The sequence below is a fragment of the Lynx canadensis genome, chromosome F2 (assembly GCF_007474595.2).
Source record: "Lynx canadensis isolate LIC74 chromosome F2, mLynCan4.pri.v2, whole genome shotgun sequence".
In the NCBI taxonomy this organism is placed as follows: Eukaryota; Metazoa; Chordata; class Mammalia; order Carnivora; family Felidae; genus Lynx; species Lynx canadensis.
The window spans coordinates 66,785,916-66,800,705 of NC_044320.2; the positions used below are offsets into that span (position 1 = coordinate 66,785,916).

The 14,790-nt window shown below is 40.4% G+C and overlaps 1 protein-coding gene and 4 non-coding genes across 8 annotated transcripts in view; 1 reads left to right on the forward strand and 4 right to left on the reverse strand.

Moving 5' to 3' along the window:
* TRIM55 (tripartite motif containing 55) overlaps positions 1 to 2,065 on the reverse strand; it is a 43,224-nt gene extending 41,159 nt beyond the window's left edge. For all 4 annotated transcript variants that reach the window (XM_030304179.1, XM_030304177.1, XM_030304178.1 and 1 more), the window contains exons 1-2: positions 1,567 to 2,065; positions 812 to 984 (exon numbers count right to left, since the gene is read on the reverse strand). In XM_030304179.1, coding sequence (XP_030160039.1) covers positions 812 to 984; positions 1,567 to 1,734 — 341 coding nt within the window. In that variant the 5' untranslated portion in view covers positions 1,735 to 2,065. The remainder of the gene's footprint in view (positions 1 to 811; positions 985 to 1,566) is intronic.
* Positions 2,066 to 11,725: 9,660 nt separating this feature from the next.
* On the reverse strand, positions 11,726 to 11,798 carry TRNAA-AGC. The gene has a single exon. It is a non-coding gene; the product is annotated as a tRNA-Ala (tRNA).
* Positions 11,799 to 11,935: 137 nt separating this feature from the next.
* On the reverse strand, positions 11,936 to 12,026 carry TRNAY-GUA. Its single transcript is given in 2 exon segments — positions 11,936 to 11,971; positions 11,990 to 12,026. It is a non-coding gene; the product is annotated as a tRNA-Tyr (tRNA).
* A 529-nt stretch (positions 12,027 to 12,555) lies between these two features.
* On the reverse strand, positions 12,556 to 12,648 carry TRNAY-GUA. The gene is made up of 2 exons: positions 12,612 to 12,648; positions 12,556 to 12,591 (listed from the first exon to the last, which is right to left on the reverse strand). It is a non-coding gene; the product is annotated as a tRNA-Tyr (tRNA).
* A 358-nt stretch (positions 12,649 to 13,006) lies between these two features.
* TRNAR-ACG lies at positions 13,007 to 13,079 on the forward strand. The gene has a single exon. It is a non-coding gene; the product is annotated as a tRNA-Arg (tRNA).
* The last annotated feature ends 1,711 nt before the right edge of the window (positions 13,080 to 14,790 follow it).

Sequence of the window (14,790 nt, forward strand, 5' to 3'; positions counted from 1 at the left end):
ATTGAAAAAGGGCTCTTCACACCATACCTTCTAGGAATGAACTACTACGGTGTTGTCTCTAGGAAAGGAACTCTATAGCCAATGTGATTAGATGAGGAAGAAGCCTTTTTTTTTTTTTTTTAATGAATGGATGCATATATTGAGTATCAATCCAACAGGTGAATGCTGAGAGTATGCAGCAAATACAATCTAGAGAGTAGAGAAACATAACCCAAATGCCATCTTCTTCCCCCCACCCACCCATGTCACTAAACTTTAAGTTGCTGAAGGGCAGGACTATGCATTGTTTTGTAACTTCCCAGAGTCCATACAATGATTAATTATGTTAGAGAAATTTGTTTTTTATTATGATCATCTAGACAATTTTAAGGTGAGACTGTTGTCTAAACTAGGAACCGGACTATTTTGGGAAATGCCATTTCTGTTAGTTCTCCTTAAAGTTTTGTACTGTGAATTTTCTGCTATGTAGAATTGGGAGCTATGAAGGACCTGTGAAGTGCAGAAATGTCTAAAATATGCGTAATACAGGGCTGAGAGGGGTAGGCCGCATTATGCCTCTCTCAGTATTACTGAACAGATTAGTGTTAATGAATTACTTCATTCTTAAATTGATGCAAAGTCTTGGGCACCAGCTCCCTTCTCTTTCCATGAGTGATTCTCACACCGGTAAGGACTCACTTGGAAAAACATTTTCCTATAAGACAATGTCTGTGATTGGCAAACGAGCATTGGATAGATTGATCTGTTAGAACAAACAAACAAATACACAAAACCAAGCTTCAGATGGGTGTGACACATGAAGGGACAGTACCTGGTGGACTCCTGCTTATAGATGTCAATGATATTTTCCACCAGCAGGTTCCTCTGAAGGCCATATATCCCATGTCTGTCCAGAACCACTTCGTGTCTACAGGATGGGCAGCGAAACCGGCCCCCTGATGCCACAGTGGTGCCTCCTCTTGTGGGCAAATACGGGTTAGAGGCCTGTTCTTGCCAAGCAAGAAAAGAGGAATTAAGTAATGCCACAGGTAGCTTTTCTGAGACTTCTTTTCACTCTCTGTTACTACAAACAAGATCAACTTCTACTTTAAGCTGGCTATAAGATAATCCCTTAGGGCTTTAGCAGCAAGTGGTCCTAAAATACAGGCCCAGCACTTTATCCACAGTCAACCGCCATGTACCATTTTCAGCATGAGGCACTTTTCCATCCAACATTTTTATTACCAAAAGCTCTAGCCAGAAACTCTAACATTAATGTCTTAGGAAGCAATTCATTTACAATTTTGAAGCAGATTCAATGTTTTGAAGGTTTTGTTTTTTTTTTGTTTTTTTTTTTGTTTTTAAACAAATAGGATTCTTAGTATTTAAGTTAAAACTAGATTTGGGAGTAAGGAGGAGTAAGGAGGAGGCAGACAGCAAAGCACAAAGCAAATCATTTAAAAAAATGGTTTTCTTAAAAATGAATGTAGCCTTATAAAGTTTTCTGAAAGAATTCACCTACAAGGTAAAGACTTGATTCCAAGAAGAGAGAGTCTTTTTTACCCCCTAAATTCCAAACAAACCTACCTGGAAAATATCACTGGCACATTTCCTACACAGGTTATGCTGACAGGGGAGAATGACCACGGGTTTCGTGAACATCTCTAAGCAGATAGGACAGATGAGTTGCTTCTCCAAGTTATCCATGGTCTGCTGCTCTTTGGAAAAAGACTTATAATTCAAAGATGCGCTCATCTCCTGGCCGTCCCCGTGTGCACTGCCAGGGAAAGGGTGCTCCGAATGGTTTCTGCAAGTGTTTCCTGGAAATAATTCCAAGGATTGGGTGATCAAGTGTCCTTTACGGTTTTTTCGATGGAAGACATTGTTTCAGGCCCAGGTTCAGAGGGGGTGCCTGAGCTGTTTTTAGCAGCAGGGGGGGTCACGTGACAGTGGGCTGACTTGTCCATATAAGCCAGTGACAGGAGGATGGATTCTGACAGGTGACAGAGAACAGGAGCCAACATTCCTGCCCCAGGGAGTGAAGAGAGTGAGTGGGAAGAAGGATTACAAACCCCATTTAGACAGAGTTGTGAGGAGAGGGATGTTGAAGCTGACAGTTGTCAACAACAAATGCAAATATGCATGCCTAGTCACTGAGCCATGCCCTCTGTGAGCACTCAATAAGAACGTGGTGACGGGTTTCTCCAGGACTGGGGAGAATGCAGCCCAAGAGTCTAACTGTATAACGAATGCATTTCTGTCTGGAGAATTGAGGAAGCAGGTCACCAAAAGTAGTGTGATCATACCATCTTACATGAAAACAAACAAAACATGTCTCAAAAATCATTTTCCTGACTTCACAAGGGCAATCAACTAAAACGATTTGCTTCACTTTAAATTTTTCATCTTTGCAAGAATGGCGGTCTAGGAAAAATTCAAATTTAAAAACTGATTTCAATCCTTTTCACCATAAAAGTATCTACGAAAAAAAAATCCAAACACCAGTTGATGATCCCATGTTTTTATAAGTTGTGAATAAAATTCTAGTAAATTCTTTTTTCTTCCACACTGTTCTTCCTCCTCCCTAACTCCCTCCTTCATCCTGTATCCCTACAGTCACCTTCCCCCTCACACACACCAAAAACACAAAGAAAATTTGGCAATCTTTTAAAATATAAATTTAGTTTGCAACAATAATCAGTAATGAGGTAGTAATGGCATGTAGGATAACAGACCCATTGTTTCATTTTTCCATAAAGCAGGGAACAGATATCAGTGCTGTTGCCAACCGAAGTGAAAATGGAGCCCTGCTTCCATACCCGGGTTTCATCTGGTCTGAAATACCTATTACACCTCTTTGCATTTGCCCCCTCCTCTTCCAAGTTGATTTTTTAAAATGATAGTTTCCCTAGTCATTTCTGATATTCTTGGTCTGCTCTTGAGTCACAAATAACAATTTTGATATTTGCCAGAATTTTGTGAAACTGTTTCATCAATATAGAGTTATTTAAAAATTAAAAAATCAGATCAAAAATGAAATAGTATCTGTTTATATGTGATTTACTTGCAGGTTTATTTCTCCTTGATTTAAAAATATTCAAACATTGAGCACATCTTGTCAACATATCCCCCGTGTGCACTTAATTACCAGTAAACAGTAGGCCAGTGTGACTGGTTATGTATGGTCTTATTGCTGTGTGCACTGAAAGCTTATTGAGAATCTAATAAACTCTATTAGTTAGTAATAAGTTACATGTGTTCGTAAACATTTCAAGGATCTTAGGAGAATTTTGTTATTCCTTTCAATATCTATTGAGTAAAGAAGGGAATTGGGTGACATTTTTTTATTGAGTTAATTCAGTTCACCTAGCCCAGGCAGTTAACAGTATTTATCATCACATGGGCTATGGAGGTTATTTTCTAGGAAAGATAAAGTTTCTACTGTAAAAGACTCATCAGTCTAAGAAAAAAACAAATAATGTACAATGAGCCAAGCCCATCCTTATTAGAGGAATTCATTCTTTCAAAAAATATTCATTGAGTGTCTATTGTGTATCCCCATTGTGTTCAGCTCTGTGGATTGAAAGACAAACAAGACACAGGTTACTGTCCTCAAGGAGCTCAGTCTAACAGCAGAAATAAGACATGCATGTACAGAACCACAGTACAAAACAAAATGTGATAAAGAGCCACAAAATTTCAGAGTTGGATTCATCAGGAGGGCTTCATAGGTGGATGGTATCTGAATGATCCACTAAGAACTTGGACAAATGGATGTGTAGTTATGTGGGGCATAGTTGGGGCTTTCTAATAAAAGGCACAGAAGCAAAGACAGTGAGGCACAGGAGTGTGGGGAATGCTCAGAGCATATGGTGCTTTGGGCTGGAGTGCAGAGCATGCTGCTGGCACATGAGCAGGTCACAAATACTGGGCTAAAGAGTTTTTAACACTTAATAAATTAGTCAACAGGAAGTTGTTGAAAGTTTCTCACAGAAACATTTCTGTGAGAGCTGTGCATTGGTTAGATTAGTATCACAGTGGTGGCTAGAATACTGAAGGTGACCTAGATAAAGACCAGATGGGAGATCGTTGCCAATGCCTAGGTGAGAGGTCATGATGCCCTGGCACTGGGCGATAGCTGTGGGGAAGAAAAAGAGGAAAGGGACTCTGAGGGTATGAAATTAGAATCCACAGAGGTGAGGTGACTCAGATGGTCTGAGTATGAGCAACCACCAGTGATGCAGTGAGAGGTGCACAGTGAGTCAGGAGACAGGCCTTCTATCCAGTTTCCATGTCTACCTTGCTTTCTCATCTTGGGAAACTGACCTCACCTAGCTGGATTTCTGTTTAATCTGTGAGTGGTGTTCATAACCTAGGCTTAACAGTATTTTTAGGGGAAAAGAAAGAAAAACCCTTGAAATATTAATTTTGACATTGAGAATCCCCAATTCAATTATGTGATGCTAAGTCGATCCTATCCTCTCCTCTGTTTTTCTGTTTCCTACTTTCTGCCTTGTACTTTTTCTTAGAACTGCCACTAGGAGACTACCCAGGAAACTATCAAGAATCTCATAGGAATAAGAGTCAAATCAAGTCAACTATATGCCCAAATTATCGCCTTTCCCTCTTTATCTTCTTTTTTCCATTCTTTGTTCCTCCCCAATCTCAGAGACCAGGAGTCCATGAGGTGGGCATGTGAATTAAGAGTGGGACATAGGAGTAGCATTCTGTTCTAAAGAAGAACCAGAAAATTTTAGTCTGCTCCCAAATCATTCACAAATTTCCCTGAATGATTCTGAAAATTCTGAAGCTGAATGAGATTTGAAGCTAACTTCAAGGCTCTGGGATTTCCACAGACGTGAAAGCCGGCTTAGTTTCCCGAAGTTGTCTTTACTGTGTAGGAGTGATGTACAACTTTCCCTGCTTCTCGTACCCCAACCCGCCACAATTAGGACAGGGGGTTAAAACCAGTTGGGGCAATTTTACATGGGGGATTGGTTTAGTTGGAAGTCCCAATCACTCCTCATTCCTGAGTCCCACCAAACTAGGGCAGGGGTATGTTTACACACATTGAGGAGATGAAGCAAAACCACCATTGCTGTCACCTCCTGGAGGACCAGCAGTTTCCCAATCCCCCCGATAAGTCAGAGGAAGTGAGATGGATCCCTAAGAACCTGAACCTGACTATATGCCCAACAGCAGACTTGGCATTAAGGCATGATAACAAAAAGAGAAGACTTTTGACTTTTTTCAACCTCTAGCTACCAGGCTAAATGGACCCAGACTTCAGAGGACAGAGCATAGGAGTGAAATGTGGATTTCAGTGTGTTGCTCATCTCAGGAAGGAAGAAAAGGGAGTTCTAAAGCCTATTACTTTTAGTACTATGGTTGACCCTTGAACAATAACTTAGGTGTTTTTTTTTTATGGTACAGTACTATAAATATACTTTCTCTTCCTTACGATTTTCTTAATAACATTTTCTTTTCTCTAGCTTACTTTATTGTATATAATACATATAACATACAAAATATATGTTAACTGACTTATCAGTAAGGCTTCTGGTCAACAGTAGGCTATTAGTAGTTACATTTTGGGGGAGTAAAAATTGTATGTGGATTTTCAACTGCACGGGGGGTCAGCACCCCTAACCTCCACATTGTTCAAAGGTCAACTGTATACTGCCACAACAAACATAATAAATTTGTACAGAGTACCAATCACTACTTATAATAGCTCTTTATAATAGGTATTATTTCCACTGAACCAACTGTAACTCAACAAAGTAGTTGCCTAGTCATATGGCTGCTAGCTGTGAAGCAGATTTAGAGACACATCTTTTGACTACAGAGACCATGACCTCACCGGCTAAGCTATACCACACTGCTCTATAGCACACTATCCATTAGAATTTTCTGCAGTGATGTTAATGTTCTTTATCTGCACTGTCTAACCTCTATCCAAAGGTGGCTATTGAGTACTTGAAATGCGTATAATGCAATTCAAGATCTGAGTTTTAAATTTTATCAATTTAAACTTGTGTTTAAACAACCATATGTGGCTAGTGGTTACCATATTGAACAACCAGCTCTAAAATATGTGATATGAAAAAATCTTGGGGAAAATTGAGTGTATTTGAAGGATTCTCCCATAGGAACAAGGTCCCCTTCTTTTGATGAATTTTATACCTTCTGGTCAGAGTGATATGAAAGTCTTCTAAGCCTAGAATAGTTACAAGATCAACATCAACTCTTCATCCCAACTTACAAGACAAGAGAAACCATCCTGGGAATAGGAGGCATTAGAAGAGTCCCAGGAAATCAGTGTCAGGAATGCTAACTTTCCTGAGGATTCTAGAATTTTCTCAGCATTTCATTTACCCATGTTCTCTTTGTCTCTTTAGCCCAGGTAACTGAAAATCCAGGTACTTGAAAATCATCAAGGTTTAACTCAAGGAGCTAGTCATTCATCAAACAGAGCAGCAGACTTATGGTCAGATGGAAGGTGAGCTAAGAGGAAGTAAAAAATTGATTTGAAGCAAAGCAGTGAAGCAGAGACACTGTAGCCCTGCTGGAAGGAAGAGAAAACGAAAGGCACTAGAATGCTGACCTTGCCTCTGGCTCAATGTTTAAGGTAGAGAGGGAGGAGAATTCTTACTTCTTCTACCCACCAGAGGTGAGAAAGTTGGTGGCTGACTAAATCATTAAAACAGAGAAAGAACACTGGATGATGTGGATGTGGAAGCAGAGAATTAGGGACTGCTTAAGAAGGAGGTTTATTTAGCCTGGAATGCTAGGGCATGAGTGGACCAGGACCTTCAGGTCAACTCCAGCACCAGTCACACATCTCTTGAAAGTCAATTTAATTCCATCCCAAAACAAGACCCATTCTTAATATTGTGCAGACCAGGTCCTCTTAAAACCAAGACAATGAGGTTATTAATTGTTCCCTGCAATATCCATCCATCCATCCATCTCTCCCTCTCACCATTCTTCCCTCTATCAGTGAGAGCACTAATATATGACCAGTGGAGATAAGGCAGCACTTAATTTGGGATTTAGATGAGCTGGTGTTCCAAGAGCCAGGCTCTGTTGATCAGTCCTGTTGGATATAACTCATCTGACCACAGGAGGCGTATGTAGAGTATAATGTTATTTCTTTTGGTATTCTGGGGTTCAGGGTGTGATCTGGAAAGCACCTTTGAACCATTATTTAACCATATAGCAACTTTACAAGTTACTTGAAAAAAATATAACCCAGAACTCTATTTCCAGTAAAAGGATTCTTGCAATCTTTTTATACCAAGGACTCAACTCATGACATCTACAAAATACTTAACATTTTTCCTCTGTCTACATTGTCAGTCTCTTCAATTTAGCTATCTGGCAATAGGTAGGTTGGATATCTGATTTAAAAACTTTTAATGAAAAGAAACATTTTACAAAATATAAAATCAAATGAGTTAACTTGAAAAGTACTTTACAGAAGCTAATACCATGGCATTTCTTTCATTAGTTTGCAAACTTCTGGCTGTAAGCTTTTCTTCTTGATAATTACTCCTCCAAATCCATTGTTTATACATTTCAATTTATCATAAATATCTCTCAGGATATATTAGAAAATTAACATATTTTACTTTCCTCTGAACATTTCTTGGCATAATTCAAATGCCAGAAATAAATAGTAACAGCCCCAACAAATAAATCCTTTAGCTTAAGGCCTTCCCAATGGCCATGTCTGAACTTATATAGGCTCCAGGCCCTTCTTGACTCCACCTTCAGCACACACAACCCTCTCACCTTCCCTCCACCTCAGCCCCCTAATTGATTTTTCTGAATTCACTCTTGTTTTCTGCAATCTGTTTCTCATATGTCAGTCCTTATTTAAATTGCACTAATGGTCATATTACCCATAGGATAAAAATGTTAATCCTCATTGTGGTCTCTAAGGCCTGACATGATCTGCCCCTACCTACCTCTCTGACCTAATATCCAATAGAAATAAGATGTGACATACATATATATATATATATATATATATGTATATATATGTATATATAGTGTATATATATACATATATAATTATAAATTTCTAATAGCCACATTAAAAGACAGAAACAAATGATATTAATGTTATTAATATATTTTATTTAACCCCCCAAAATATAAACTATTATTTTAACATGTAATCAATATTTTAAATTTTTTTTTTTCAACGTTTATTTATTTTTGGGACAGAGAGAGACAGAGCATGAACGGGGGAGGGGCAGAGAGAGAGGGAGACACAGAATCGGAAACAGGCTCCAGGCTCTGAGCCATCAGCCCAGAGCCTGACACGGGGCTCGAACTCACGGACCACGAGATTGTGACCTGGCTGAAGTCGGACGCTTAACCGACTGCGCCACCCAGGCGCCCCAAGTAATCAATATTTTAAAAAATGAGACATCTGTGAATAGAGATAGTTTTACTTCTCCTTTCCAATCTAGAGGCCTTTTACTTCATTTTTCTTGCCTTATTGTACTGGCTAGACACCTCAGAATGGATATCCTTGCTTTGTTCCTGATCTTGGGAGGAAAGCATACTATTAGTTCATAAAGTATACTAATAGTTCATACTATTAAGTATAATGTTAAGTGTGTGTTTTTCATTGAGGCCCTTTATCAAGTTGAAGGAGTTCGGTTCCCTTCCACGTTTGCTGATAGTTTTATTTATTTTTTAACGTTTATTTATTTTTGAGACAGAGAGAGACAGAGCATGAACGGGGGAGGGTCAGAGAAAGGGACACACAGAATACGAAAAAGGCTCCAGGCTCGGAGCTGTCAGCACAGAGCCCAACGCAGGGCTCAAACTCACGGAGTGCGAGATCATGACCTGAGCTGAAGTCAACTGCTTAACCAACTGAGCCACCCAGGTGCCCCATGCTGATGGTTTTAAAAATCAGGAATGGATGTTGAATTTTGTCAAATGCTTTTTCTGCATCAAACTAAGATGATCATGTGGTTATTCTTTTTTAGTCTGTTTATTATGATGAATTGTTGATTTCTGAATGTTCAACCAGTCTTGTATTCTTGAAATAAATCCCATGTGGTCAATGCTGTATTTTCCTTTTTTGTATTGTTGGATTTAATTGACTAAAATTTTTACGTTTATGTTCATGAAGGATATTGGTCTGTTGGTTTCTTTCTTTCTTTTTTTTTTTATAATGTCTTTGCCTGGTTTTGGATCAGGACAATGTTGGCTTCATAGCAAGTTGGACAGCATTTCCTCTTATTCAATTTTCTGAAAGTCTGTGTAGAATTGGTATTATTTCTTCCTTAATTGTTTGGTAGAATCCACCATGCAAGCCATCTGGGCCTAGTGCTTTTTTTATGAGAAAAATATATGGGTTAATACAAGTAAAGTAACTAGAACTGTGCTTGGCTTACAGGAAGTGCTGTTAGCTGTTAATTTTTTTAAATGTGTCTATATTTTCCATTAAAGCTTATAATGTGTACTGCAGAAATTAGAAAATATTTTAAACTTTTAAGGAAGAAAAAAATCACAGTGATGCTACTATCCAAAGATCACTACTATTAACATTTCAATTCATTCTTCAGTCTTTTCTACAAATTAATGCTTGTTTATATTGTTATTATTTATATTGCCCTGTATGCAATTTATTAACTTAGCATTTGATTAACATTTCCCATGTAAATAGTCCTTAATAAGTATAATTTCAATGGCTACATATACTCCATTATATGGTCACAACATAATTTAACTATCATTTTGTATTTTTAGAATTGTCCTACTTTCCCTCCACAGTAGATCCAAGCATCTCTTTCCTGTACTCCCATATATATTTATATAAACACACATGCAAACCCTCAGAATATTCCCTCCAGGCCTTCCCTTTATGGTAGTGTTAACATACTCTGACAACAGTTCATGTTTACAGTGTGTCCACTATGTATTAGGCACTGTAATAAGGGTATCATTATTATCATCCCTATTTAACAAACGAGGAAACTGAAGTACCATGATGCCAAGCAACTTGCCCAATGTAACTAGGTAGAGAATGTGAAAGCCAAGAAAGGCCATCAGGTTCCACAGTCCATGTGACTAACCACTATGCAATAGTGCCTCTCAGCTTATACCTTTAGACTTAAAAAAATTTTATTAAACATTTGTTTATTTTTGCGAGACAGAGACAGACAGATCATGACCCAGGGAGGGGCAGAAAGAGAACGAGACACAGAATCCAAAGCAGGCTCCAGGCTCTGAGCTGTCAGCACAGAGCCCAACGTGGGGCTCCAACCCATGAATGGTGAGATCATGACCTGAGCCAAAGTCAGATGCTTAACCAACTGCGCCACCCAGGTGCCCCCCTTTAGACTTTTTAATAAGAATTCCATTCCATACCCAAGTTGCTGATCCTGAGATGTTTGAGTTCTTACCCAGCTCACCTGCCCTAACCATGTGCTCCCACCTGGATTTGGAGAGCATTCCTTCCACTTATTACCCATTCCTTGATCTTTTAGTCATTTATAATTTCACTGTCAGCTCCTCCAGTCAGCCAGTTAGAGTACTCATAATCTCAACTGGAAATTGAGACCTAACATCTGATGAAAGGATTCCTTTTCCTACTTTATAAATTTGTTTTTATGAAAATAATGATATATTTTAAACGAATCACTGTACATTCAATTTAAAGACTTTATTGAAAAGAGTAAAGTGAGATAAAAATGGAGACTGCCCTAGAAAATGAAAGATATACCAATAAAATGCAGCAGGTTGTATACATTAGTACAAAAAAAATACAGGTTGCCTAGAACCCTAAAATGAACATGAGATAAAAGAATTATCATTTACTAATTGTAATCCTCAAAAAAGATAGTATTTCTGCCTTTGTCTTTGTAAATTTATGTTTTGTGTTGAGAACCACAGTATAGTTTCAACAGCTTTTTAAAGGCTATATTCTAGTAAATTAGGATAGGGAGCATATATTTCCAGAAAAGCCTTTGTGTGTGTTCTGCTCAACTTCTGAATCTTTCAGCGAGTGTGTGTGTATTTATTTTGTTTTTGTTTTGTCTTTAACAAACTAGACTATGCTCAAAATCAGCCCTAAGTAAAACTTTTTTCCATTTAATTCCTTTTCAGTGCTGGTCTCCAGTTCTCCAGTTACTCCCCAGGAGGAAAAGGGCATTAGAACCCCTCCTTCAGTAGCCAGCTTCTAGGTTTAAAAACCCTTCCGCTTCCTCGCCTCTCTTCAGGTATCTTTATCCTACCTTAGTAGATCGGCCCAGAGTTGGTCACCCCACTGAAAGTTGATGTGGAGCGGAATACTTCTCGCTTCGGCTTAACGCTAAGTTTAAAGTAGCCAGCGTCCTTTTCCAAGTTCAATGTTTTTTGGGTTGTTTTTCTGTCAGTCCCCCCTTAAATCCGGGCAGTTTAGTATCAAATGGGTCCTTGGAAGTGCAGCGATCGAGTACAAATCACAAAGTGGGAACAGATGGGACTGCAATCTGTAACCATTTTTGGACAGAAAAAGAACCAATTTCGTGAACCTCCCAAAGTAAATGGGTCTAAAATTTTTAAGTTGTAAGAATAAACTCCGTCAGCACCCATTATCCCTCGTCTGGGGAGTTTTAGGAAACGGTAACCTCAAGTTCGCCTTGTCTCTCACTTGCCTGAGAGCTGATTTCAAGTTCTACTTGAGTTGAATGAGAATCGAAAGAAAAACTATTACACGGAATGAGGAGAAAAGGGTTGGAGGATGCGGGCATCGATCCCGCTACCTCTCGCATGCTAAGCGAGCGCTCTACCATTTGAGCTAATCCCCCACCGCTGGGCACGGCCGGTTATCTCTTCCCCTAGAGAGAGGTCAGAGCATTTAGAAATGGAAAAAATGTTTTTCTTAATCACGTTCTTGATCTTGCGTCACAGCTGAGGCCAAAGTAACAAAAATCAATAAACACTCTCCTTCGAGCCGGAATCGAACCAGCGACCTAAGGATGGCTAGGGACATCAGGGCCTACAGTCCTCCGCTCTACCAGCTGAGCTATCGAAGGGAGCGGGGAGACAGAGTGCCGACTTTTCTTTATAATGTTTACTCATTTTCTAAGCTTCGTGTGCTTTCTACCGCGTTTCTTTCCCGACTCCCAGGTTTGCCCATCACAAAGGTACCCTTCTGGTGACTCCACCCCCCCACCCCATCTTCTCATGGCCGCTGGAAAGAGCGTTCGAGTTGCCCCCTCTCCCCGGAGCTCTGAGGAAAAGAGCAGGCGGCTGGCTGGCTCGGGACCTTTCTCTGTATGCTCAGGGGACTCGGGAAACGCCAAAGACGATTTAGAAAGGAGCAGAAGTCCGGGACCTGGCAGCCGCCCCGCAGAGCGCAGACTCACTTCGGCGCTTGTTACTAGGACAGCACGTCCCCGCTTGGGTAATTCACAAAATATTTCATACGAGGGTTGCTGCCATAGGCCAAAACTGGAGCGAAAGTACCAGAATCTCCAAGTGTTCGTTGGAATATTATATTAGGAAAGGAGACCCGTGGAAAGGGCCGTAAATCGTAGAAAGTTGACAAAAAGCGTACTTGTCTCCTTCGAGCCGGAATCGAACCAGCGACCTAAGGATGTCTCCTGCCAGGAAGTCAGCTACAGTCCTCCGCTCTACCAGCTGAGCTATCGAAGGGACGGGCAAACTGTCCGTGCCCCTTGAGACTCAATGTTCAAGAACCCGAGCGAGCACAGCTGCGGGCTAGAGACTGAATAGAGCATGCGTATTCCGGGACGGGGAGGGGAAGGGAGCAAATGCCTGTGTATTGTTTCACGCGTGCGCAGAAACACAACCTGGCTTCCCTTCGTGGGATCCTGACAGACCCCGGAAAGGACCCCCAATGCGTGTGTCCTAGAGCTAGTGGTACCAAGACTCAGCAACTCCGACACCACTTTCCTTTACTTTTCCTTTACCACCCTATATTGGGAGCGACTGCCCGAGTGTGGCCTTACCACTCTAATCTGTATGTCCCCTCAGTTTCTCCTTGTGTGGAGGGCCAGTGGCGCAATGGATAACGCGTCTGACTACGGATCAGAAGATTGTAGGTTCGACTCCTGCCTGGCTCGGCATTTTTGTCACAATGATTTTTTTATAAAGCAAAGATTATTACTTCTTCAGGGTTCCTCAAGTCACAAATGCCGAGAGTATTTTACTGCACTTCGAGTCCAGAAATCTGTTGTGCGTCGCTTCCAGTGCCGCCCCGTCGAACTCTCTCGAGCACTAAGGGGAGGCAGCCGCGGCCGCGCGGCTAACTGCCCGCGAGAGCGTTTCCGACACGGGCGGGGGGAGGCTCTGGGGAAAGCTGGGGAGATCAGCCGCTCAGGAACTCCAGGTAGGAAGCTGGGTTAAGGAAAGTGAAGCCCGCAGTCCCCGTGAGGAAGCTGGTTGAAATGCCAGGGCTGCTTCTGCAGCAGCTTCATTCGTCGGGTCTTGTAAAATAGTTGAAGACTTTAGTCACCAAAGTCACGAGAAAAACTGCCCACGCACACGCCCTGACAGTGGTGACGAAAGAAAGTTAAGGTATTTTTGATTCGGTTCCTGTTTTACATTTCATCTTAATTAGTGTATCGAGCCCCTCCTAGGTTGTAAGCATAGCATAAAAAACATCGAATAACTTGGATTCTGTTCTCAAGGGTCTTTTAACCGAGAGGGAATAATGTTGGTTTGAATACATTGGATTTTTATTTTGAAGTTATTGATCTTATTTGTGGAGGGTAGTTTAGAATTCTCTTAAATTTCCTCAAGGAAAATAGCAATTTCCAAAAGTAAAAGCTTTAAAAAAAAATGTGAAATTCGGGAAGATAGAAGTTAGGGAGGAGAAAACGTGGGGTTAGGAGAAAGGACTAGTTTTTAACTGGGAAAGCAGTCTCCTTAAGGTCACATAAACAGTTAAAGGAAGCTAAAAATTGGGGGGGGGGGGACAAGTACAATTTGAACAAAATGATGGTGGGTTTTATTTTTGTTTCCTAGTGAACATTTTGCCATTTTTGCAGGTAACAAGCTAATATTTGTTTCAAGTTACATAGTATTCCTGAGAGTTTAAAAAAATTACCTCTGTGGGAAGTTGCGGCCATATGTTGCAGGCCTTCTCCCAAGTTTGTTGACAGAACTTTCAAAATGAGTCTCCAAGGAAAGAGCCTCCATCTTATTCTTACTTTCTTCTCATTTTACAAGGGTGACAAGTAAGGGGTTGATTATTTGCAGAGGTCACGGTCATGGCCATCATTGCACTGTGGGAGAAACTCTAGCTTCTTGGTGTATCCCCTTCTTGCACTCTTTCGCCAGCAGTCAGCCAGACCAGAGTAACACCCTCCAAGAGGGCCAAGATGGTGGGTGATCTCTGGCTATCTTACTTGTGACAGAAAACAACCATGCCTGGACAGCCTAGTGAAATGTAAAATCATTGAGGATAAAGATGAAAGCCTAGGCTTTCAGAGATGGGGACAGAAAGAAATAAAACAAAACAAACAAAAAACAGGCTAGCTACAAAAGAATGAAAATCAGATTTTGATCAGATTTCTTATCAGCAATACTGGGTGCTAGAACACAGTAGAGCAAGATTCTTGAAGTTCTCTGGGGAAATAATTGAACCCAGAATTGTATAAACAATCAAAGTAGCAATCACATATGAGAATAAATAGTTCACACTTGCAAGGTGTCATAAATTTAAATCCTATGATTCCTTTCTGAAACAAAAAAATAAACATTACTTGAAGATGTTATACTGATTGGGTTCTCTAGGAAGCAGGAGTTGACACAGAACTAGAGTATAAAATT